This window comes from Trachemys scripta, chromosome 3 (genome assembly GCF_013100865.1).
Source record: "Trachemys scripta elegans isolate TJP31775 chromosome 3, CAS_Tse_1.0, whole genome shotgun sequence".
Classification (NCBI taxonomy): Eukaryota; Metazoa; Chordata; order Testudines; family Emydidae; genus Trachemys; species Trachemys scripta.
In genome coordinates, this window is record NC_048300.1 from 63,460,380 (window position 1) to 63,486,945 (window position 26,566).

Consider the following 26,566-nt stretch of genomic DNA (forward strand, 5'->3'; position numbering starts at 1 on the left):
TCACAGATAGAGCCACGCTTTAAGGAACGTGAGCCAGAGCCCTGAATTTACTTGGGCAAGGCAGGCAGAGGGAGTATGTGAGTATTTGAAGGTAGTCAGAGCTATTTGCAGCTGAATGTCATTAGCATAGAAACAATGATAAAATAAATACATTTTAAAATGTTGAAAGAATGACCCTGTACCTGTGTTCCATAAGTGCAATAGGAATAAACCTGATCATTTCCCCCCTATATCAAGACTAAATATTTTAAAAAATCATTGCTGACATTCCTTTATTGTTGTCTAATGAGGGCTGGCTTGAATGGCTAGGAAAAAGTTATGTAACCAGTTGCTTGGATTTCATTGCAGAATCTGAAGTAGGCAGCAGTTGCAAATGTCACCATTCATCTTTAGAGTTTGTTTAATTGAAGCCCAACTTGTTTGCATGGTGTGCAGTTCTTTGTTTTCCCCCTTGTTTTCTGAGTGCCAGTGAAATGTCACAGCTCTGACTATTGTGGAGTTCACAGACCAGCCACACTGCTGTCCCTGCTAAATTAACAAGGGGCCTCATTGAGCCATTGTTCCAGGGAAACTTTCCACCAGGGAGGTGCTGGCTATTTATCTGTGCTATTCCCAAACATTCCCAAACACTTTTACACTCTGCTTCTTTCATTAATTGGATTATTTGTTTTTGAGCTTGTTGCTGAGCAAGTCAAATTGTCCCACGCCTGGTTAGCAAAGCCTGAAATAATTGTGACTGGGTTCAAAGTGGTTTTTAAGGGGATGAGTACAAGCACACAGACCAGTCTGGTTTCCTGGGCCTGCTGTGAATATTTAATTCATGCTGGGTTTATCCAGATCTCAAGGAAAGTCTTGAATGAGAACTAGTGGTTCAAAATGTGTCCACTACTCTCTTGATGGTCAACTCTTTTTTTGTTTTGTTTTAGCTAAGCCACTATAAGGATTTACAGACTGGTTCAGATTAACCAACCTTTCTTGTAAAAGTCACACAAATATTACATCTCTTCATCTCTACGAAATTTGCACCCTAACATTAGTCATTCTAACAATATTTAAATAAGTCAATTGCAACAGGAATGAGGAAGGTGAAATTGCTGGTTTAAAATGGGAACTCCCACCTATGGGAGTCATGGTGGCTTTTTCTGCCGAACATGCAATTGGATATAGAGTAACGGGACTTTGAGATTTGAATGATTCTATCAGGTCTGTAGATCGATCAGCTGAATGACTGTAGTTTCCCATCGTGCAGCATGTCATGGCATACTTTCAACAGGCTGGGGGCATCTGCTTTTAAAATCTCACCTTTCCAGGTCTGCCATACATAAGTTGCATATATAACTTTTACTGCTACAGTTTTAGTAGACATTGTGCCCAATGCTACTCTCAGCAATCAGTAGCAAAGCTCCTAGTGGCTTAAATGAAAACAGGATTAGGACCATTATTAGAACATCCCTGAATGTGAATAACTCTCCTATGATATGAGATCTTGATTGGTTGTAGCTTTGTATTACACTGTGGAGACCCTTTTGTCCATCAAGAGGGAGAATCTAACATTCAAAATTAAAAACAAAGCTGAAACCTATACAAAAAAATGACAAAAGGAGGAAGGCAATATATAAATCATTTCCTTATGACAATGGTTTTCTAAGCTCAAGTAATCAGTTACTTTTCATGACTGCAAGTAAAGTATACTACAGTTTGCTTTAATGCTGTGAAAGATCCTATATTATCCAAAACATAAAGCCTGATTTTACACAGAAGCTTTGTAATGCCATAAAACCATTTCTGACCCACAAAAATGAGAGACCACACATCAGGCATCCCCGTTGAATGGTTATTCATGTGATTGTGCCAACTAAATTACAACAGCACATTCTGCATGAGAAACACTTGGGAATTGTTCCAGTGGAGGTATTAGCAAGAAGTTATGTGTGGAGGCTGGACAAGTTCAGTGGGTAAGACTCAGTCCTGGGGTGTAACTCCAATGAAGGCAATAGAGTTACACCAGGAATGAAGTTCATTCAGTGGAATGACAGCAGGGAGTTGTTTGGGGTGTGAGCATAAGCCAAATATGCCAGCACTAACACCATCACATGTATGACTGTGGTTCAGGATGGACTTTGGCGGAGAAGCCCTGTGGATTTTGCAGGAGCACCTTGGGGAGAAATGTTCTTTGTGGTTGATGCTGATGTGCATGCTAAATCTGCATTATTTATAGCAACTAGTGTATAAACAGCCTTAAGGGAGTACTATGCTTTTTTTTTTTTTTTTTTTTTTTTTTTAAATACAGCCAGCCAGTTAGTTCACAGTTTGCATTATAGGAATTTGAAATCTTTTTCATTTCAATAAATGGGTTCAAACGTCTGGCCTGCACCTTTATAGGTGCACCATTTCCATCACTGGTTTAGGGCAAAGAGTTGTACTGTCATTTAAATAAAGTTTAAACTCTTAAAAGACAGTACTTCAACCTGGTACTCAAACATGTTGACAGTCTGGTTGCCTATTGTAATCTTCTTCATATCAATGCATGAGCCATGTTACTTTTTGGTAAAAAAAAATTAAAGTAAAACTATATCAGGTATGATCTGAAATTCAGGAGGATGTTGCAGTAAAACAAAAGAAGTTTGGGGCAGAGAATGCTAGCGTAGGAATTTGGAGTTCAGATGCTGTATTCTAGCCAGGAGCACTGCAAGCCAAGAGAGAAATAATTGGGTATTATCAAAACTTGTGGCACAGACAGAGCCAGTATCTTACAGCACCCAGGCAACTTTAATTCTGCCCCCTGGTGCCCATGCATTATGATACAGTATTCAAATACAGGATGGAAACTATTTTTCTGGCAGGACCCCTTCCTGAAATAGTGCACAGGATGGACAGTGCTCTGGGAATCAGCTAGCTGTTCAATAGTTCTTTCTCTTCATAATTCAATGTATGGGCCCTGCCTTCTTCACCTTGCCATATCCAAACTCAGGGCTCAGTACAGAATTAATTTCCTCATGGAATTTTTTTATGGTGCTCTTATGATACATCTGCACCTCACAGACCAGAGCTTCCTAGAAGGGGGAGGAGGGGCAGTTTGACCAAGGGCTCCCTCAGAGGGGCATTGCAACTTGGGGTCTCAGCACCACTCGGGTTTGGCCCACCTGCCCCTCTGGCATGAAGGAGGAATGGTCAGGCAAATTTGAGTGAGTGGCATTGTGACCCAGTGCATGGTATTACAGCACCACTCAAGTTTGCACCACGTGTCAATACCTGGAGTGGGGAGCCCAGCCCTAGTGGACAAGAGCCACGGCTGTGGGGTGAATGAATGGCAGGCTTATTCTCCAACCCCATCTTGCCCCTGGGCCTGCCCTCATTGGTAATTTTTTTGGAAGTGTAGGGGGCTCAGTTTCAAATTTTGCTCCAAGTCCCAAAAAAACCTCTCTGCGGCCTTATCACATACACCAATGAATTTATCTGCACAAGTCTCCTGTGAGGTATGGACATAGCCTCTCCTTTTCACAAATGAAGAATTAAGATCAGAGATAATAGCCCAACATTTGCAGAAGTGTACACAAATTTTAGAGCCTAATTTGAGAGACCAAAGGCCTGAATTTTCAGGTGCTGAGAGCCCATTGATTTCAACCAAACTCCCATTGACTTCAAGTGGAACTGAGAGTGTTCAGCACTTCTGAAAATCAGACCCTCAAATTCTCAGGCTGGGCACCCCAAAACAGTGGACACTTTTGCAAATGTTGGTCTTATTCTCTTTGGGCCTGATTTTGGAAGGTATTTAAGCACCTAGAGATGCAGATGGGTGCCTAAATAGCTTTGGGGATCTGGCCCTTTGTGCCTCAATTCCCCATATGTGAAAGGGGGGATAATATTTCCCTTTCTCACATGGCAGTTGTGAAAATAAATCCAGTCATGTTTCCAGAAAATGAGGAACACAGAATCAGTGACTACCGCTGAAAATTCTGACTGATGTGACTTACCCAACATCTCGGAGGAAGTCTGTGGCAAAGCCATGACTGAACTGGACTCTCCTCACAGTCCACTGTCTTAAGATCATAATTTTTTTTCCTAAAAAAATGATGAAAGAAAAGGGAAGAAAAATAGAACAAAAATCTCAAAGACTCATTGACTTTAAGGCCAGAAGGGACCATTGTGCTCATCTACTCTGATCTGCACATCGCAGGATACAGAACCTCACCCACCCACTCCTGTAAGAGACCCCTAACCTCTGCCTACATCACCAAAGTCCTCAAATCATGATTTAAAGATTTCAAATTACAGAGACTCCACCATTTTCTCTAGTTCAAACTAGCAGGTGACTTGTGTCCCTTGCTGCAGAAGAAGATGAAAAACTTCCAGGGTCTCTGCCAATTTGACCTGGGGAAAAATTCCTTCCTGTCTGCAAATCTGGCAATCAGTTAGACCCCGAGCATGTGGGTAAGATCCACCTACCAGACACCTGGGAAAGAATTCACTGTAGTAACTCAGAGTCCTCCCTATCTCTGGCAGTTGGAGATACATTTTAAAAACCCTCTATGATTGCAATTATTTCATACTTTAAGTCATGAAACAAATCACTTTATGTGCACTGAAGGGATGTTACACATTTTAGACTCTCCCCCCACGCACATTGTGTCACACACTGGTATCTGCGTGCAATCACAAAACTGCTTCTATTCAAGGCTTCTGGATATGGTGTCTATTTATTTGAGCAACACTTAGTGACAAACATGCCACTGTTTTTTGCTGCTCTTGCTGCTGCTGAGCCTGTACCACATGTTTGGTGTCTTCAGTGGTATTCCTCTGCCTAACCGGCACAGCCAGATAGACCGCCTTGTGGGTGCTCTTTTAATGGGAGCCAGGGTTCTGTGGCATTACTGTGTATTGATGAAGGACCATAGCTTACTACTGCACACAGTCCTTGCAAGATGAAGTACCGTTGCTGCTTGCCCAAGCTTTTGGAAGAATTGAATGCACCTTCTCCTCCATCAGCAGATATGCCTGCATTCGGCTTCTGCTCCTTCTCCCTCCTGCTTTCCTCACTCACTTCTTCCTTTTCTGGTGTCCTCCTTTCCACCACTACCCATCCCCGCCATCATCCAATTCCACCATTTGTTTGTGCATATGTGATGTGTGTATCTATTCAAGTGGTCAAAAGTAGCATACATTACAGTTGACTGAATTCTAGCTTCCACTCTTGCAGAGTTGGAAGATGTCCATGGAAGTGGGTCTTAACTATGCAAGACTATCCTTTGGAGTGTCACTTCTGATGTGAATTGCCATAGCAATTCTGTGTATCCTAAGGGCCAACTCCTGCAGTGAGTGTATTGGGAGAAAGGCATAGGGAACCTACTCACCCCCTTTTTCATCTTCCTGTGTGCAGGGGGCAGTGTGTTTCCCTTACAAACAACAAAGCACTAGGGGGGAGCCAGGTTAGGTGGGTGGCTGGTGATGAGACGTGACCAGCCCATCAGCTAAATAGCTAACGTGTACACTTGAGACAGCAGTGTGCGTCAGCTGGGGCCGCAGGGTGTCTCAAATCAAAGGAGAAGCAAAGTGTACTCAATAGTGCATAGCACCTGCACACACTGAGCCAGCGGCATGGTTCTTGTGCTAGACGCAAGGGTTTGTACCCTGCTACTCACCCCTCTGTCACCCCTGCTTCAGTCCATCCAGTCAGGTTAGGATTTTGCCTGAAATCTGTTGTGGGTTTGATTCACTCCTGTGATTGGGGAATGCAGCTTCTCCCAGACACAAGCAGCTGACCTATTTGCTTTTAATTATTTATGATAATGAAATAGAAAAAAGCCAAATTCTCAAAATTTTTCCACGAAAATGAATACACTTTCAGTTCAGCTCTATGGCCATGAAAGAAACCATAGTTCACTGCCATTGCTTATAAAGTGTATTTGTCTTTAAGTTCAAATCAGATGAAAATCTCAAACCAAATATACTAAATGGAGGAAATTAAGGTGGATTTTTTTTTGATAACTTTCCCAAGAAACACACATGGATAAGCATACTTCTGCAAAACAAATACAATGTTTATGTACTTGGACATTCAGATGTCAGAGATTCAGAACTAGTAATGAGGTTTGCAAACCATTAATTATTTATCTTGTTTAATGATGGAACATACAAATGCCAATGAATACATGCAGATACAATGTTTCAAAAGGAACGTGTTTACTGTAAACATGCCAATACATTTTTTGGGTGGAAGCCTGTGAACAAGAATAGCCCCCAAGGAGGAGGAAAATAGACATCTCTCTCTTTGTTTTCATTTTCCAAAACAAACCTGACAGAATAGGCAGTCTCTGCCAATAGCATGAAAAATAAAGCCTTTTTACTGGTTGAACCCCGCAGCTTCGCTATTTAAATCACTCCCTTGTCCTACTATTTTATAGAGTAGCTATTTCTAGCTAGTAGTTGGCAGCTTTGTATCCCTGGACAGATATACGGACTGCCCTGAGAAGAGTCAATAAAGGCTGGGTTTTGGTTTTGTTTTTTAAATAATTTTCAAACCATACTTTATTGGTACTCTTGTGAGAACAGCATCTTGCTATTCATTGCCTGTGCACAAAGAGCTTGCCAACTAGCTCAGTGACATGGCTGCTACTGCACTCAGTTCTAGCTAGACTTCAGGACTCTTATTTTTACACCCATCCCCACCCACTCACCCCTCTAATGTGAGTAGCCAGAGAGTATCATGGAGGTGACAGTGTTAGTCTCCTGCAGAGAGCATGTGGTTTTTGCACACCCTCTAGTGGCTGATCATGGAGCAGCATTATAGTGCTCTTAGCAGATGCAGACTTCCCTTTTGGCCTTTGACTAATGGCAGCATTGTGAAGCCAGAGGAATGGGATAAACCCGGGACTGTTAAAGGGTAGAAAAGGCTGGGAAAATGTGCTTTGGGAAATGAAATCACCTAATTAATATAATTTGGATATGAAAATATTAGTGATTTTGGCTAACCGATAAATTTTCTAAATAAAGTCTTTCAAATGCTGTACTGTAGATCCAGTAGGGTGACCAGATGTCCTTTTTTTAAAGGGACAGTCCCATTTTGTGGGACTTTTTCTTATATAGGAGCCTATTACCCCCCACGCTCTGTACCATTTTTTCACAGTTGCTATCTGGTCACCCTAAGATCCAGAGAAGGAAAAATTCCCTCTGGCACTAGATTTGATGCCCACCATTGTAATTTGCTGCACTGCAGTTTATAACCCATATATAATAAGAATGATATTTGCTTAGCACATCCTGATTTGCTTTAAGACGTACTGGAGTCGTCATTAGTTCTAGAGTAAGAGACAGATGGAATGGGAACTAGGGAGCTGTTCAGAAGTGGTGAGCTGAATCTGTTCTAGTTGTACGTATAGTGGGTGCACATGGTAATTGCAGCCTTACAGTCTATCACATTCAATATCAGGGTTGGTAGATGCAGAATCAAAGGTACCAAAATACACTTCCCTGTTTTTGGGAGGTGGGGTGTTGGTTGGACTCCCTACCCCAGAATCAGGACTGGCTGCAGGCTGGACCGCCGCTGCATATTTCTCTTCTCTCTGAGAAGGAGAAGGCTCCTGCTTCTGCTTGAGGTTTTTGAAGCGTTTGAGCTTCACGGGGTCCTTAGTCTCCTTAGCACAATGCAGCAAGACAAAAATGTCCCTTCGGAATTTGGAGCTCATTCCAAAGTAGATAATGGGGTTGTAGAAGCTGGCAGACTTGGCAAACAGACTGGCAAAGATACTGGTTAGATTGGGCACAGAGTAGCCACAGGCAGACCAGATTGAGATGACAGCATATGGAGACCATGCTATAATAAAGGCTGTGCAAATGACAATAGAAACCTAGGAAAGAGAATGAAAACATCTTTTATTTTCTTAAGACAATACAGTACATTGGATTACACTAAAGAAGCAGAGAGATGCAGTGTGGTTTGATGGCTAAGAAACACCTGGCTTGTATTCCCAGCTGTACCACTGACCTACTGTATGACCTTGGGCAAGTCATTACACCTCTCTGTGCCTGTATTTTCCCTCCCACGCTTCATCTTAAATGGTGAGCAATTTGAGGCAGGGACTGTCTGTTACTATATGTTTGTACAGAATCTAGCACATTTCTTATATGGAAAATGTAGCGATTGTCTGTTTTAGATGAGCAATTGAGTGTACGTCTTCATTGTCATGTTATTGTATATGATGGAAACCACTTCAGGTCAGGGGATGCTGCTGCACCCCCAGTTCTGCTAGTTCCAGCACCCCTGCATTAGGACACACTATGGGCCAGATTTTGCAACTTTTGCTCTTTGGTTCTTATTCATAGATGTTGTCTGGCTTTGTTTGGACAGCTCAATGGGTATTTCTCAAAATAAATCAAAGATATAGCATTGGGTCCACTCTAAATATTTACTGAGATAAAAATAGCTAAAATCCTTTGTAGACCCCTGGTTTTCAGAAGTGCTGAGAATCTCACAACCCCAGTTGCGACATCAGTAGGAATGATGGGTGATTGTCTCGTCTGAAAATCAGGCTCTAGGCCCGTGGTGGGCAACCTGCGACCCACTAGGGTAATCCATTGGCAGGCTGCCAGACAGTTTGTTTACATTTGCACGGCCGCCCGCAGCTCCCAGTGGCCATGGTTCGCCATTCCTGGCCAATGGGAGCTGCGGGAAGCGGCGGCCAGAGGCTGCCGCCTGTTGCCCACCACTGTTCTAGGCCAATATTTTCAAACATAATACCTAAAAAGTTTGACACTTTAGGCACTAAATAAATGCCCTGGTTCTTAGAAGCATTTGACAGAGAGTGTTCCCAATGAGTGCAATGGAGTAGTGGATATTCAGCACATCTGAAAATCAGGCCACTTACTTGGGGCCTTAAATATGGATTTAGGTGCCTACCTATAATTTACGTTTGATTTTTTTGCCACTTATATTTTGAAAGAATTGGGATGAAGATGAAGGGAATATGAAATAAAAACAGTCAACTAAGGGCAGGAAAAAGAAATAGGAAGGGAGACTGGAAAGAGGACCATGAAGAAAGAAAGAAAAAGATACAGGTATGTCGCATCTTACGCGCATTCAACATGGGTGATTTCAACTTTACACGGTCGGCAAAAACAAAAGAGAAAAATAACAATTTCAACACCATACCTGTAGTGCGGGCGATTCCGCCCGCCATTGAACTCAATGGAATTTTGACTATACGTGGTTTTCGCTTTAAGCGCTAACTGCGGAACAGAACCCCCGCGTAAGACGAGACAGACCTGTACATGGTAGAATACAGAGAGTGGGGGTTGGAAGGGTGGGGAGAAATGAAGGAAATGTAGGATAAGAATCAAAAGGGAAAAGAAAGGCGAGCAGAAGAAAAGAGTAGGAAGAAACAGTTTTTTATTATACCCTGGTTTAATAATTAATAGTAGGATTTTTAAAAGCACTCCACTTTTACTAAATTTCCTATTAACTTTGATGGAACAGGAAGCAGCGTTAGGCCAGTGATTAGCATTTTTGAGAATTCCACCATAAGTTTCTCTCTGCACAGCACTGTCGCTTCAGAAAAAGAAGAGGATACAATCTTTGGTGATCCATAAATAAAGTACTTCAGTTATATTTTCTCCATATTTTTGACTGACTGCATGATTTTTTTTCATGTTCTGGTTTAATGTTCATTTGTGATCCAATTTGATAAGTCTTCAGTTTCTTCATTGAACTCTAATGCTGTTTCTATAGAACATAGAAGATTATTTTCTTATATACTACAGATATACTAAGCACCCAGACGTACCCGAGTGACATTTCGCTCCATTCGCCTCTGCCTATCTGTTGGATCACCCATTCCAGTTAGTGCATGGCTTGACTTGACAGTATTGATGATGGACACATATGAGAAGACCATGACAATCACAGGTAGAAAGAAACAGCAGATAAATATAGACACAATGTAGGACTTGTAGATTGTAGAGAAGTTGGCTTTTGCCCAGTCTATCTCACATGTGCCATACATGCGATCTAGAAAACAAAATAATTTGGTTAGCTTTTTTCCTTTTTAACATATTTCCCCTTTATCAATCTTAAAACATTTGAATTATCCATTTAAAACCTATAGATTTCTTCTTTTAAAAAGCAAAGGACCAAGTGATCATGGTGATTTAATGAATTATGAGATAATGTTCTAGAGAGACAATTTTCTAAGACCTCATGGATTGCAACAAAATGTATTACAGGCTACTTGCTTCTGATTTAGATTTCCACTGCCTATTTAGCATGAAGAAACCATTGTTTGGGGGGACAGTAAAGTGTGATATTTTAATTCCCACTCTTAGAAAAATGGTTATTAATTCTGTAGGTTTTATACTATTGTAAGTTATGTTCTTCCATGTGCTATTACTTGCTACACAGTAACTTTTTCTAAGATCTCGGTACCAAACAGCATAATAATAAGTTATTGTATCAAAGATAATACAACAAGCAATTAACTAACAAATTACAAAATAAGAAATAGGAATAAAAAATACAGTAACTCCTCACTTAAAGTTGTCCCGGTTAACGTCGTTTCGTTGTTACGTTGCTGATCAATTAGGAACATGCTCGTTTAAAGTTGTGCAATGCTCCCTTTTAATGTCGTTTGGCAGCTGCCTGCTTTATCCACTGCTTGCAGAAAGAGCAGCCTGTTGCAGCTAGCTGGTGGGTGGTTGGAACCAGGGTGGACTGACAGCTCTCCCTGTCAGCTCCCCATTCCCCTAAGTTCCCTGTGCAGCAGCTGCCCAGCAGGCTAGCAATTGCAGCTGTCCCTCCCCCCACTGCCATGTGCTGCTCCTGCCCTCTGCTTTGGAGCTGCTCCCCGAGACTCCTGTTTGCTGTGGGGGGGGGGGAGGAAGAAGGGGGCTAATGTCAGGGTATCCCCCTCCCCCCTGCTCCTGCACCCTGCTTACTCCTCCTTCCATAGAGCAGGGGGGACACACGACAGAGGGAGCTTCCAGGCAGCAGCAGCTGCGGTCCTGTCTCAGCTTGCTGATCTAACTAACAAGGCAGTGTACTTCTGACTCCATTCTTCATACTTAAAGGGGAAATGCGCATCTCTCTCTCTCTCTCTCTCTCACACATACACACAGGGTGTGTGTCTCTGTCTGCCCTCCCTCCTTTCCTGCTGCCTTGTACAGTAAGAATGTGAGTGTTAACCCTTGAGGGCTCAGCCCGTTGCTAGTTCATCATTTAGCAGTAAGGCATTCCCTGGAAATATCCCACCCTCTGACTCCTCCACCTCAACCAAGCTTCACAATCATCATCACTGTGTACCAGTATTATATTAAAAGACACACACATAGTATAAGTTTTAAACAAACAATTTATTTTTTTATATCTATATCTATCTATCTAATCTATATATAAAAATAAGAGTCTTGTCTGGTGAAAAAAATTTCCCTGGAACCTAACCCCCTCATTTACATTAATTCTCATGGGGAAATTGGATTTGCTTAACATCGTTTTGCTTAAAGTCGCATTTTTCAGGAGTTACTGTACAGCAAATGGCACAGATAATGGAAAAACACACCTGAAAAAAACGGAGATCAAACATAAATTGCAAACTAGAGCATACACAATTTTTTCAGTTATAAAGGGGCTACAGATGCTTAGATAATGGGCCAGATTTACAAAGGGATTTAGGTGCCTTAAGATGCAGGTAGGCACCTAGTGGGATTTCAAAAGTGCCTATGTAAGTTAGGCATTTAACAGAAGGTCAATGGGAATTAGACATCTAATGGGTGCTTTTGTATATCCCACTAGGCACTTATCTGTATTTTTAAGCACCCAAACCCCTTTGTAAATCTGTCCCAGTAACAAAATATTGAGTTTGACTCATAGCAATAGAGCCTGCCTAAATATTTCCCACTTGAACAAAGGTTGCAGTGAAGGTTTCTAGGACTCCCCAAAATGAAATGAGTAGCAGGGTTTTCTATAGACTTTAAACAGTTTTTAAAAAATTAAGTAGGTTGACTGCTCAGACAACCATTGCAATAAAATACATCACAAATAAGCAAAGCATGAACCAAAGTTTTAGCTGTTTACACTGTCAAGTATTTACAGTCCCTGGAAAATTTAAACAGGTGAAACCTGCATGATTCAGCAATGGAACTCATATTAGCATCAAATGACAAGACCTAACCAAAAATAACTCCTCTTAATTCTCCATAGCTGATGAAGTTTAAATGGGATGAATTAACTTTCAGAAGACAGGAACCAGAGATAGAAAATTAATTACTTACCCTGAGCTCTAAAAGACATTGGTCTTATCCATATTTAACATCAAAAAGTTCTGATGCACTTATCTGGATACATTCAGTAAGAACCTTGCAAACCAAAGGTGAAATCCTGGCTCTATTGAAATCAATGGCAAAACTCCTATTGACTTCAGTGGGGCCAGAATTTCATCCCACAAGTAGATTGTATAGGGAAATATTGGAAAGGATGTAAACATCTGGACAAAGTAGCTCATAAGCAGTACTTTCATCCATGTAATGTAATATCACTGATTAGTAGAAGATGTAGAGAAAGTACCATGCCCAAAACTGCAATTTGAGGTATACCCAGAGTACAATCATAAGCATTCCCTGGATAAATTATTCTTTATGAATTATACTCCCAGCTCTATTGATAATCAGTCTGCTCAACAATAAAAGGAAGATAAGAGGGAAATCATCTTTGATCTATTAAGAGCAAATGTGCCAGTTGTATCACTGTAGGAATGTCTGAGAGGCCTTTTACCTGTATAACTGCCCCATCCAAGTATTGGAGCCACTGACCAGAAGAAAGCTGCTATCCAGATGAGAACCAGGGCCACAGTGATGCTGCTGTTGCTAATGCAATGCCCTGGAACATACAACACAGTGAGAAAATGGCACTTAACACACTGACCCTTTCCAGATGAAATCTATTCACATTGGACTACTGTAAAGATCACGGAGGGCTAATTGGGGGAATCCTGGTACTTGAGATAATTCCCAGACTAAACAATTGTTTTTAAATGAAAGGTAAGGTTGAAAGTATATATCAGTGACTTGAATTTTCAAGATTTTGCAAGGACATTGGAGTTAGATGAAATTAGATTAGATTAAAAAGTGATAGATAAATTAGATATGCAAGAATTAGGAAATTCAGTGTTATAGCTACAAGAAACGTATATGAACTTTTCAGTTTTGTAAACCTTTAAAAAGACAGGAAATTATAAGTTTAATTTAACATGAAAAAAGAAAAACAACGGAAAGAATGGAAATTCACTAGTATAGCATTCAAATAACATTAACTCTGCCCCCGCACTGGTAGCCAGAGGAAAACAAATCAGAAACTCAAACTACCTTATTCATCCAGCAGAACGCTTTCATCTCATCCATGATCAGAGAAACCAAAATAACTTACTCTTAATCATACAGTGGTTGTGCCAATTCCAGCCTTCTTTAAAGGGATATAAAGGCCACAGAAAAAGATATCCTTTACCTTACTAGATTAGCAAAGTACTCACTTCACTTTTCATTAAGATTACATGTGCCATCAGTTACACAAATATCATTAGGCCCATGTGCTGCAGTCTGCACATGCAAACCTTTCAGTGCCAGACAACACATAGGAAAAGTATTTTAACCTATTACATTTGAAAGAAATCTCTGCTTTCCAGACAATAGGTGTAGACAACTGTCTACATATATTTTTCTGGGGTTGTCTGGTTGTGACTTGTGATAGGATTTAGCCCAGAGTCCAGCCCACTCAAATACTGCGAGTGCCTTCTGGAATGACCCTTACATTTAACCCTGGCACAGATATCTCAGATATGTATTTTAATAAAGTTATTGCTTTCCCCATACTTACCATTTTTCCTACAGAATATGAGCCTCAGGTGTGTCAAAGGCAAAAGGCTTTTAGTTACTCACATTTCTAATGGTTTTAATTAACGAATTCCACTCTCTTCTCTTCTTTGTCCTTGATTCCCAAGCTGTTGATGCTGTCATTGGATGGGAGGGGTTCTGAATGATCCTACTTATTAAATACAGGAAATGTTTTCAGCCTGAGTCCCCCAAGTGCTCCACTGTGTCCTCCCTTACTCTCCCATGCCCTCCCCTATCAGGGATAGTTGAGCACAGTTTCCATAGTGCTCCCTGATCTGGCCTGACTCCAGGGATAATGAACCTGCAGTTTCTGCTATGGCTTGGCTGCATCAATGGCCCTTGATAACGTTGCAGGCAGCAGCAGCAATAAAGGAATGGGAAAAGCCACATGGGCCAAATTCTGATTTATACGGAGGCCCATTACACTATGCAGCAGTGTAAAGCGGCCTTAAAGTGGGAGTAAATTGCATTTACACTCCATTACACTGCTGGAGTGGCATAAGGGGCCTTAGAATAAATGAGAATCTGGCTTATACATAGGTTTAATCTTCAGTTGTGTAAGTATTCAAAGCAGGCTTTTTAAGTACCCTCCTCTAACCAGCAGAAGTTCTGGAAGCTTGGCTACAATGTGTGCAGCCCTGCTCCCTGAGTCGATGCAATTAATTTGGGTCTCATGGGAGCAGTGGTGACTGGCTGAAGAGGTAAAACTCTGAAAGAGGAAGATTTCTTTAGAGCACAGAGAGCTGTCCAGGACACTAGACTCCCTGCGGTTACTTAGGGCTAGATTCACAAAGGAACTCAGGCACCTTGGGCTAGATCCACAAAGAGATTTAGACTCCTCATTTCCACAGAAATCAATTTCTTGGGCATGGGGTATTCTGGGGCAGATTTTTCTCAATCTCTCCTGGGCACCTGAGAGAGAATTACTCTCAGAGGTTAGGGCACTCATCAGGGATGTGAGCGAGCCAGGTTCCAGTCCCTCTGCTCCAATGCATATTTATTTGTTTATACACAGTGGAACAGCCTCAACAGGAGAGATTGAGAGAGACCCCCGAATAGCCCATAGCCCAATGGTTAGGGCAATCTCCTGAGATGGGTGGGAAACCAAAATCCAAGTTCCTTCCCTATATTAGATGGGGGGGGGGTGTAGAGGAATTGAACCCAGGTCTCCACATCCTGGGTGAGGGCCCTAACACCATTGGGCTAAAAGTTAAGGGGGCACGATCACATCCTCTGGCTGTTTTGTGTGGGTCTAGGTATGTTCAGAGCATGCTTACCAAATTGGGCCCCACAAGCAAGATAGGTGGGGGAACACCTAGTTTGAGGATCCTTCTGGGGCTTAGCTCTGATGCCCAGGCATCTAGGCTGAGGTGGCTGTGACCTTGCTCTCTGGTAGAAACTTAGGTGTGCACCACTGAAGTGCCATTTACACTTTATTTTGAGGAACTTAAGTGATACATAAGCTTAGTGTTGGCCCTCTGCACAGGGGTGAATTCTACTCACAGTGAAGCGAATGTGCCAAGAATAATCCTGCTCTTATTTGGGTTCATTTGAAAAATGTTTGATGGAAGCAAATTTCCAACAGCAGTTATTAGGCCTGATCTTGATTTCCCCACATATCCATTTGGCACTGTATTACTCCATTGACTTCAAGGTAGTTACTCTTGATTTTCACCAAGGTAACTGAAGGCAGAGTCAGACCAGCGCTATTTTTAATTCCTTCAAATGCATTGTTGAAGACCTTACCTCTGTCTGGATGGCAGCCCTTTATGTAGCGAGTCACACTGATCACTGTAAGGGTATTAATGCTAGCCAGGCCAAACAGAAGTGTCAGAAATCCATCAATCTGGAAAAACAAATAAAAAAGGGGTTTTGTTCCCACAACCAAACTGCAGAATGACAAGGGGGTTGGATTGAGCGGAACTATTGGGAATACTCTAGTGGTTTTATATTAATGTTCTTGAAAGTTTTTCCAAAAGCCCAAATGCCAGTGAAATATAAAATGTCAGGGGTCATTACCATCTCTGTGATCAGTGAACAATTAGACACTGAAAAACTAGATGCGGTGTGTCATGTGGGTAACGTGAATGTAAAACAAACAAGCAAACACCTGCTGAAATGCATCCTCCCAAAATACAAAGTTACGGCATGAAAGAGAAAAAAGACTGAACAGGAGAAAGGGGATTGGATGCAACAATCCTCATTATATAGAGACAAATATGTAAATTGAACACATGAAGTTTAGGTTAAGGTGGCAGTAGCAATAGGAAGAATGCAAGACGTAATCAACTTAGCTGAGTGGAAAAAAGATTTTTAAAACATCCAAACCTAAATCAGCCAAATTATTTACCTTTGAACAATGCTAGTCATATTTATTATAGGTATTTGTAAAACTGACTCAGGCCCTGATCCTGGAATCTGATCCACACAGGTATGGCTGCATAGACCCTTTTGCCTCTGTAGAGCGCCAGTGAAGTCAATGGCCCCACTAGCAATCTATGCACAGGATGGTTACAATTCAACTAGGTTAATTCATGGATATAAGGAAGAAGTTCCTGCTGAATCTAGCCAGCTGTTAGTGAATACTGTGTGACTGGGAGGTGATCTGGATAAAATCTTTGCAGGCTTAGTCTAATTTTCAAAAGGTCGGAATCAGATGCAAACACAGTTAAAGCTAGAGGGTCACTTGGAGGTGTAAGTTTCACATTAAATTGAGTAGGAAAACTGATGTAAGTGGCCCCACACTGTAACTTGCAAGAATTTGGTATTCAATGATTCTATAAATAAAATCCCTGCAACTTAAACCAGTTCAATAGTCTGGCTAAATATATTCAACCCTCACATAAATGGCAGAACTCTCATTGAACTCATGCCTGAATTTGGCCTGAGGACATTGTGAATCAGCTGAATATAAATTAAAGTAGGTGTGGTACGCTTTATCTTACACCCTTCTCCTGGTTGCTTTTCTTGCAACAAGCCCTCTCGCGCTTTCCCAGCGTATTGTTTACATTCATTTTGCAGCATCACTGAATAGTAAATCAGTGCAAGATGCACTATTATGGCATTTACATGGCCCCGTATGTCAGATTTATGATCAACTTACACCTGATGTGTAACTGAAACTAATGTATATGTCACAAAAGAATATGACCCAATGATTTCCATGGATGCAGCACCTGCTTACTCCAGGTTGCATTTGGCTGAATTTGGCCTGTTGTCTCTCAGGATTAGTTAAACACCTGGACATGCAAATGTACTGTGCACTTCATTAAGCTTATGGAGGCAAATAGCTGCTGCTCTGCTGTGTGCTAAATCTGTACTGCACAAATCCAGACAACAACCTACACAAGGACTACTGTAAATCCACACAGTCATACGCTTAAAAAATCATAGAATATCAGGGTTGGAAGGGACCTCAAGAGATCATCTAGTCCAACCCCCTGCTCAAAGCAGGACCAATCCCCAGACAGATTTTTTTACCCCAGTTCCCTAAATGGCCCCCTCAAGGATTGAACTCGCAACCCTGGATTTAGCAGGCCAATGCTCAAACCACTAAGCTATCCCTGCCCAATAGTACTAGTTATTGTTCAGAACCTAACAGGGTTTCAGGAATCATGTGAACAGTGAAAAATCTGAACATAAGCCTAAAAAGCAGTAATAATAAAAGTACATATAAAGGGTCAGGGCCAGATCCTCAGTGGGTGTAAACTAGTACAGCTCCACTAAAGTCATTATGTGTCTGCTGAGGATATGACAATATACCTTCTTTGCCTCCAAAGATGACAACTGTTATTCTCTCATCCCCATTTCCCCGATTTGCCAACATCATTTCTCATTGAGGGACAACTGTCTTTCCTGATCAACTGAATCTACCAATGGAGCGCACAAAAAAGGACAGGAAAATGAGACTAGTCATTCTGATTTAAAACGAAATACTGTATCATGATAACTAGAGCGAGTTGAAACATTTTCAGTGAAACAGCTTTCCATCGGAGAATGCGGTTTGATTAAACTGAAATGGTTCATGGGAATGTGTCAATTTCAAGTAAATTGGTGGTTTAGATAATGTGGATTTTTTTCCCACCTTTATCATTTTGATTAATTTAATTTTGACTTTTATATTAAAATGTTATAATTTAATATTACATTTAATGTTTAGCATTATATCCTAGTATAGTGCTTTGCCATTAAATAACAAATTATCTTATCAAATAAAACACTTCAATTTTTCTTAACTGAAATTTTCAAAATTTCTATTCGACAGGAACATTTTTAAATTTTGATTTTTCATTCTGATTTGGAACTGCAAAAAATGTTACTTCAGAATTTCCTGCAGAACAGAAATTCCATTTTCCAACCATTTCTAATTATAAACAAGGAAGCAGGACAACACTTACCAAACAATGTATAGCAAGTACGTAATCACTACCTTTCTTTAAATGCACCTCAGCATTTAAGTTACATCAGTCTAGTCTCCTTCCAATAGCAGTTTAGGGAGACCTGGTTCTCCATTGCTACATACCAGGAGTAGATATTTAAACGTGTGGAGTAGATGTAAAATGCCACCATTCTGACTTGCAAAGGTATAGCTGACTACACAAGGTGCATTGGATAATAAGGGAATCTAGGAACCCGATCTAAAGCCCACTGAAGTCAATGGAAAGACTCCCCAATCGATTTCCAGCAGCTTTGGTTTGGACCCTGTATGAGCATAAAAGATGCTTATTTATGCATTTTGCCTTCTGACTTTGGCACCTTATCTAATACCCTCCTATTCATCTTTATTCTGTTACATCCACAGGGATTTTACTTTATAAGCCCCATATGTGGTTTATTGTGTTTGAATTGGGGACAGTATTTGAGAGTGTCTCATGCAGCCTTCCTCTCAAAATTAATTCAACTCAGCTATGGACAGACACACACCTCATGTGGACCAAAAACAGACAGCAGGCCCCAAACCAATAAGTAATGACAATTTGCAAAGCACTGAGGTCCAGGGGGGTGCTTAGTGGGGTACTGCAGAAATTATATTGGATAGATCTTACTGTCTTCATTAATGGCCTAGAAGAGAGATTAAACAGCACATTAATGAAATCGCAAGAGGATATCAAATTCAGAGGAGCTGAAACCATAAACAGGCCAGAGAAAGGCTACAAAAGAGGCCTAATAGGTGGAAGCAGGGACAATAAATAGCATCCTAAGATTCATCTTGGAAAAATACCAACATATGTTTCAAGTACCTAAACACCAGGGTTAAAATGATATAAGACAATGTCTTCAGTGCCCTCCACTGGGGTGGAGCACCTGCCTTGTACTCCTAACCATCCTTAGCATGGCTCAGCTTCACAAGAGGCAAAGTGGAGCCCCAAATGTGTAGCAGACGGTCAAAACTGGATGGTTCTATCACTGAAAACAACATACAATTTGCATACTGCAGTAACTACATTGTTTCTACCTATATACTTTATCAATGAAAATACAATATTTGCTCTTTGGGTGTGGGTTAAAAGAGAAAGGGGATTAATTAAAGCATTATGCTTAGCACTAAGGAGCTGTCAGACCCACTAGCTTAGCCAGCTTTAGCCTTTTCTGCTCCTGTCTGGCCTACTCCCAGCTGCAGGTGTTAACAGTTGGTTAGCTCTAGGGGCATTGTTCCTTCTCTTCTTTATAAAATCAAGGTCAAGGTCAACTCGGGTTTCTCTCTCCCTGTTCTTTACTCCCCCTTCCTTTCGGTGAATTTACTGTTGGCGCCTCAGCTGCTCTCGTAGGGATTTATTCCAGTTGCTGTCTCTTCATTCTCATTCCTCTCTCAGGAATTTGCTGTCAACATCTGCAGTGCTGGGCATGCAGGGGGCTTAGAGCTTCACAGTCAGAGTTGAGTTGCAACGTGCTCTGCATAATTCTTTCCGTTTTAGGTATGTATATAGCCCCCATTACTATATCAGAGTTCCTCACAGTCTTTAACACGTTTCCCCCCACTTTTACAGATGGGGAACTGAGACTAAGGGACTTGCCTGAGGTCACACAGGAAGTGTGGTAGAGGAGGGACTCAAACTCAGGTCTCCCAAGTAGGCCAGTGCCTTAACCAGTGGACTATCCTTCAGATTTACAAACAAGGAAGAGGCTTACACACCAAGAAGACAGACAAAACATTTAAGCTGGTACAACAGGGTATTATTAGGAGTAGCGAAATGAAATTAAGACAGGAAAAATATTAATAAGGATACAATTGGGGATCCTCCTGCACTAGGGGGAAGAGGTCCTAATAGCTCTTTCCAGTCTCTCGCTTCTATAGACCTAGGAGTTAGAGCCTGATCTCAATTACACCCCTATCTATTCAGAACAAGTATATGGATTCTGCTACAGTTATTCCAGATTTACAATTGCATTACTGAGATCAAAATTGAGCCCTAGATATCCACTCCAGTGTAAGGAGAGGAAGAGGAAATAGGAGGTGTCCCCTGAGGAGAAAAGGTGTCCCCAACACTAGTTATAGTCCATGCGCTCTAGGGACTTGCCATAATGGCCAACAGAAAGAGAAAGACCTTTCTCACACACCTCTACCCCTAAAAAGACAGCATAGATCATAGGTAGCAACAGAGACAGATTTACAGAATCCAAAGTAACTAGCAACCCAGAAAATACTAATTATCCAACCACAGTATCTTGAGTTGATAGCTGGAAATACTAATATAAGTACTGAGAATAAAGTAATCCATTTCTTCTCCAAATTTAAAAATAATTTGGCCCATTAACTAAGGAAACACTAAAATATGAAGAAGAATAAATAAAATGTCTCTAATCTAAAATTTTTATGTATCTTTTCATGCTTTTCCCCTTTAGCTGTTTCTTTATTCTCTTTTTCTCTTCTTCTACTTCCAGCCCCTTCCTTTCCTTCTATGGTCATAACATTTTCTGTTATTTCAGTGTAGGGCAGTGGTCCTCATAATGTGACCTAAAGACCACTGGTGATGTGAACCCTAACGCTACCCAATTAGTGATTCCTAGTGTTGAGAGGGGACTCCAATAACTGCAGATCCAAACTTCATAAATTAATAGAGACATCATCAGGAAGTCTGTCTGATTTTAATTTTGACTCAACCAGATATTATGCTAATATTTCTTAACAAGCAAGGAGATTAGCCAGTTTAAAAGCTTTTCTTTCAGGATTACACCAAAGCTGTTCCTTCTGCCATGTAGATATTGACAGATTCTGCTTATTATCTTTGCTGGTTGCCTACAAGCTGAGACATGAACAAAAGAAAAACGTCATCCTTATTCTACTTTCTACTTCTCATGCCTTAGTTTAAATCTCATTATGTCCACAGTATACTATTTAAAACTCACAATGTGTAAGCTCATAATGCCTCAAATTAGTTTCTTAAGCTTTGCTCTAAGGTAGGAAGTGTCAGGAATCTCCCATGTACCAACAAGTTTTAGCAATGGACTGGATTCTCCTCTCAGTTACATTGCTGTAGCCCTATTCGCTTCAATGGAGCTATTCTTATTGACATCACTGCGAGAGAAGAATATGTCCCAGTGGTTCTAATCTTAGATTAACAGAGATAGAATGGTATGAAAACAGATTGCTAAAGTAGCTATTGTGTGTCAATTTAGGCTGAAATACTAGTCTCCCCATCAAGACAGAGGACACAAATCTGATTCTGTGAATCTATTGTTGCTTCCTAAACTGCATGTGCTTCTCCATAGACTAAGCTGTCCCGTTGTTGTCCTCTAGTTAATATGATGAATCTATCAAGAAAAACCAACCAAGTCACAGAGATTATTCTTCCCCTGTATATATTAAGTCTGTCACAATGTAGTCCCCAGAAATAACATTTAAAAATGCAAACAAAAATGATTCCAAATTCATATCATGTAAATAAAAAACAACAGAATCCCCAACCCAGAAACAAAAGGAGAAATCTAAACACTCCCTATTCAAACCACTTCACCAAAAAAAGACTAAGGTAAGAGAGAGAGTCCTCAGAGTATTCCCTAAACATCAGCAAATTCTGTTGTTGTTTTTTGCACCAAGTGGGGAAGTAAATTCCATTCATATCCAAGAAAAACAAGCTTCTCCTCACCCTCCTACCAATTCTCCACGAGTGTATCAGTTTGAGCAACATAGCTCATTTCAACTGTCAGGTCAAACAGAAGAGATCCCAAGGTACACAATCCAAACCAACAACTTGAACTGCATTTGGAAATGAATTAGAAACCACTGCTGTCTCTGACTTCCTCCATGCCCACAACATTGCTAATCTGGGTGGTTGCATTCTGTATTAGCTGAAATGTCTGAGTGGTCGTCCAGGGCAGCCCCATTTAGAGGTCAGACAATAATCCAATGCATTAAGGGTCTCTAAACCAAAAAGCACTTAGTTTAATAGTAAACCAAGTTTAAATCGTTAAGTGAGAACAAGTTGTACTCAGCATTTTGTACTGAGGATGCACAGTTAAGCACTCTAAAGTAGAGAAATGCAAAATTCAAGGTTGGACAAACAACCATAAGTTTCTCCCATTGCATGTATTGCAATACAATACAGTCTTACATTCTGTGACCATACACTATTTCCAAAATAATACAGTATCATATTGTACAATGTTTTCTACAACCTTAGATACTCACATCTAAGATTAATGGTGTGATCAAAAAATTAAAGGCATTACTGTAATATATACATGCACTGGGGTAGAATTAAAGCTGTGCAATTATCCACAATATTCACTGATATCTGAGCTCTTAAAGGTTCAGCCTTGGTCTTGCATAAATACTTTTTCCATTTAATTTGTTAGTATTTTCTAGAGAAAAAGAAAAACAGAAACATTTCCCATTGTATACTAGTAGTTGCCAGGCATCAAAGGTCAATTGGTGTCTCTAAAAATATAATTAACAACAGACATAGTGCAGATTCTGATCTTCTTATTTATATTAATCAGGACTCTGCTGATTTGAATGGAGTTATTCTAGATTTACACTGGCATAACTGAGATCAGAATCAGTCCCTATCAGCTAAAGGTTGACTCACAGCTATTGGTATTGCAGTTCATTCGTTTAGTTACTTATGCATATACTGGTATATACCCATGTAAGTACATGGGGTCAAGTTGGTTCCAGGACATCATCATTGTAAATATGCGTAACATTAAAATGACTGAACTGATTTTCTTCAAATTTCCCTTGATCTCAGTAAGAACTGAAAAAACCCAAAACAAACAAACCCCACATTTGAAGAAAATGTGTTCAGTACTTTTAAAGTGACAAATATGGCAAGTATTTGAAAAAGTATGTTCTGGATTAGATAAAAGCATTCTATGGGCTTGATCCTGCATAGTACATGTGTGGAAAACTGTGTAGAAATCCAAGGTTAAACCTCATGAGCAGAATAGGAAGCACAGGGGCACCTTTTCCTGCATTACTGAGAGAGTGATATGTGGCTGCAAAAAGGGTGTGTCCTTGTCACAGAGTCATCTTTAGTTCCTGGCATCAGTCACCTGACATGGGTCAGGGTTACACAAAGTTAATTACCCTATCACATGACAGTGGTCAGTATCCACAGGACTCTAGTGCTACAGTTATAGTAATCACTAAGTTACTTGTGCCCAGCAGCTGGGATAAGACTAAGGGGAGTGCATAGATAATGTTTAGCAGAATAGGGATTGAGCTAAAGGAAAGGAATATTATTCAGAATGGAATATTCTCCACTCAAGTCCCTTGCAAGAAAGGGTAAACATTATGGACTTGAGACTGACCACCATTCAGTGCAGAGGAAATTACATAGTACTTAACTTCACCTGGGTTAATGATTAGCCTTTACTTAGCTTTGCACTGGAGGGCAACGATCTCATTTACATTGCGGTGCACCATGCAATGTCTTAATGCACACCTATAAATTTTACAAATACAGAGGATGTCAATATCAGAACTTGTGGTAGAACTCACAGGCCTGATTATCTTGTCCCAGTGAGCACAACTGGATATGCCCAGAAGTTCTTGGTTCCCAGATTTGTGCTCACATTACTAGACCATTACACATTTCTCACATCTCTCTCTCTCTCTCATGCATACACAGAATGGTTCACACCATTATTTTTTGTTTGCTCACATAAGTATAACTGTTGGCAACAGTCACGCCTAAAAAAACAATATCTTTTGAGATTAAGGCAGAATACACTTTACTGGTAATCTGTTCAGCAGCTAAAAAAAAAAAAAACTGCACCACTGCCAACAATAAGCATTTTTTTAAAAAAAATATGTAACTCTGATATAGTCAAATAAATTTATTTTGTAAATTTATTTGTGATAGTGCTATCTAGTGAGTCCCAATAACATTACAACACACATGCACAAAATTACTTGAAATCAAAATGGTATTCTCTACTCCCCAATAGAACTATGAACAATTTGGACTTCACATAGCCAAGAATAATATCACTTTAACATAATGAAAGATTTACAGAATAAACAAATTGCCATTTGGAAACACCTTGATATCAGTGGAATAATAAAAGCATAAGATGATAAGAATGGCCATACTGGGTCAGACCAAAGGTCCATCTAGCCCAGTATCCTGTCTTCTGACAATGGACAATGCCAGGTGCCCCAGAGGGAATGAACAGAACAGGTAATCATCAACTGATCCATCCCCTGTTGCCCATTCTCAGCTTCTAGCAAACAGAGGCCAGGGACACCATCCCTGCTCATCCTGGCTAATAGCCATCGATTAACCTATCCTCCATGAACTTATCTAATTCTTTTTTGAACTCTGTTATAGTCTTGGCCTTCACAACATCCTCTGGCAAAGAGTTCCACAGGCTGGCTGTGCATTGTGTGAAAAAAATACAGTCCCTACTTTCAGTATTTTCCCAGGTAGACAACACACTGTAGACAATAAATACACTGTAGACAATAAATCCTTCTGAAAAAGTGGGAAAGTATTTACTACCCCCAAGATTGAAAAACAATTATATACTCTCAAAATAAGGACCACTTCTGGATGAAATATTGATAATGAAGCATACATTATTTTCAAATCTTACAAAAACTTCATTGGAATTGATATTTCAGTGGAGTGGAATCATATGAAATTCTTTGGCAAGAATTCACATAATTTTTTCACCAAAAAATTGGCTAGTGGGCCTTCAGAACACTATCCACCTCTACATGATACCTAGTAACTATTGCCGATTGAATTTTTTCATATGAAACCTTTTCCTCAAAGTGGGGTTGTGGTGAAAAAAATATTCAGATTTTCATTGAAAAACTGAAAAGTCCCCCCCAGTTTTTGGAAATCAGAAAACTTGTCCAGGATGGGTTGTAGATCACTGATGATGCGTTGGAGAGGTTTAAGCTGAGGACTGTAGGTGATGGCCAGTGGAGTTCTGTTGGTTTCTTTTTTGGGCCTGTCTTGTAGCAGGAGGCTTCTGGGTACACGTACAGAGGACTGTAGGACATCACCTACAGTCCTCAGCTTAAACCTCTCCAACGCATCATCAGTGATCTACAACCCATCCTGGACAATGATCCCTCACTTTCACAGACCTTGGGAGGCAGGCCAGTCCTCGCTCACAGATAACCCGCCAACCTTAAGCATGTTCTCACCAGCAACCACGCACCGCACCATAACAACTCTAACTCAGGAACCAACCCATGCAACAAACCTCGATGCCAGTACTGCCCACATATCTACACCAGCAACACCATCACAGGGCCTAACCACATCAGCTACAACATCACCGGCTCATTCACCTGCACGTCCACCAATGTTATATATGCCATCATGTGCCAGCAGTGCACCTCTGCTATGTACATTGGCCAAACTGGACAGTCACTACGCAAGAGGATAAATGGACACAAGTCAGATATCAGGAATGGCAATATACAAAAACCTGTAAGAGAACACTTCAACCTCCCTGGCCACACAATAGCAGATGTAAAGGTAGCCATCTTACAGCAAAAAAACTTCAGGACCAGACTCCAAAGAGAAACTGCTGAGCTACGGTTCATTTGCAAATTTGACACAATCAGATCAGGATTAAACAAAGACTGTGAATGGCTATCCAACTACAGAAGCAGTTTCTCCTCCCTTGGTGTTCACACTTCAACTGCTAGCAGAGCACCTCACACTCCCTGATTGAACTAACCTCGTTATCTCCATACTGATTTATACCTGCCTCTGGAAATTTCCATTACTTGCGTCTGATGAAGTGGGCATTCACCCACGAAAGCTTATGCTCCAATACTTCTGTTAGTCTTAAAGGTCCCACAGGACCCTCTGTTGCTTTATATATATTTAGTTTTTTAGTCCTCAGAATATTACTTTATACTGATCTCTAGGATTATAAAGTTGTCAGGTGAGTTTTCCTAAAGAACATTGGTTATTCATGGGCTCTGCCACAGATACCCATGGGGATTGCCACAGCCACTTTGCGGCCTGCAAAGCACGTGGCCATCAGTTCTCTGGGCTGATTCTTGGCTGTAGCGAAGCCATTTGTCCAGTCACTGCCAGGGTTGACAGGGAGTCACTTCTGGCTGCTGGCTAAATGCCTCAGATGAGGTGGTTCTTCTGCTGAGCTGCTAATATGGCTTCTAGCCACAAGAGATAACAGCATAGCAAAGGTGTGAGTTCAGCTCCAAGCAGCTGAAGCAAGGACGTGGTATGTATCTGTAAATCTGAAGGGATGGGACGGCTCTTTG

At 40.8% G+C, this 26,566-nt stretch overlaps 1 protein-coding gene across 1 annotated transcript in view; it reads right to left on the reverse strand.

Moving 5' to 3' along the window:
- Positions 1–7,400: 7,400 nt before the first annotated feature.
- The window catches only part of LOC117874080 (opsin-5-like), a 47,807-nt gene continuing 28,641 nt past the window's right edge, over positions 7,401–26,566 (reverse strand). The window contains exons 3-6 of the mRNA XM_034763886.1: positions 15,616–15,715; positions 12,755–12,859; positions 9,777–10,000; positions 7,401–7,844 (exon numbers count right to left, since the gene is read on the reverse strand). Of these exons, the coding sequence (XP_034619777.1) occupies positions 7,401–7,844; positions 9,777–10,000; positions 12,755–12,859; positions 15,616–15,715 (873 nt within the window). The remainder of the gene's footprint in view (positions 7,845–9,776; positions 10,001–12,754; positions 12,860–15,615; positions 15,716–26,566) is intronic.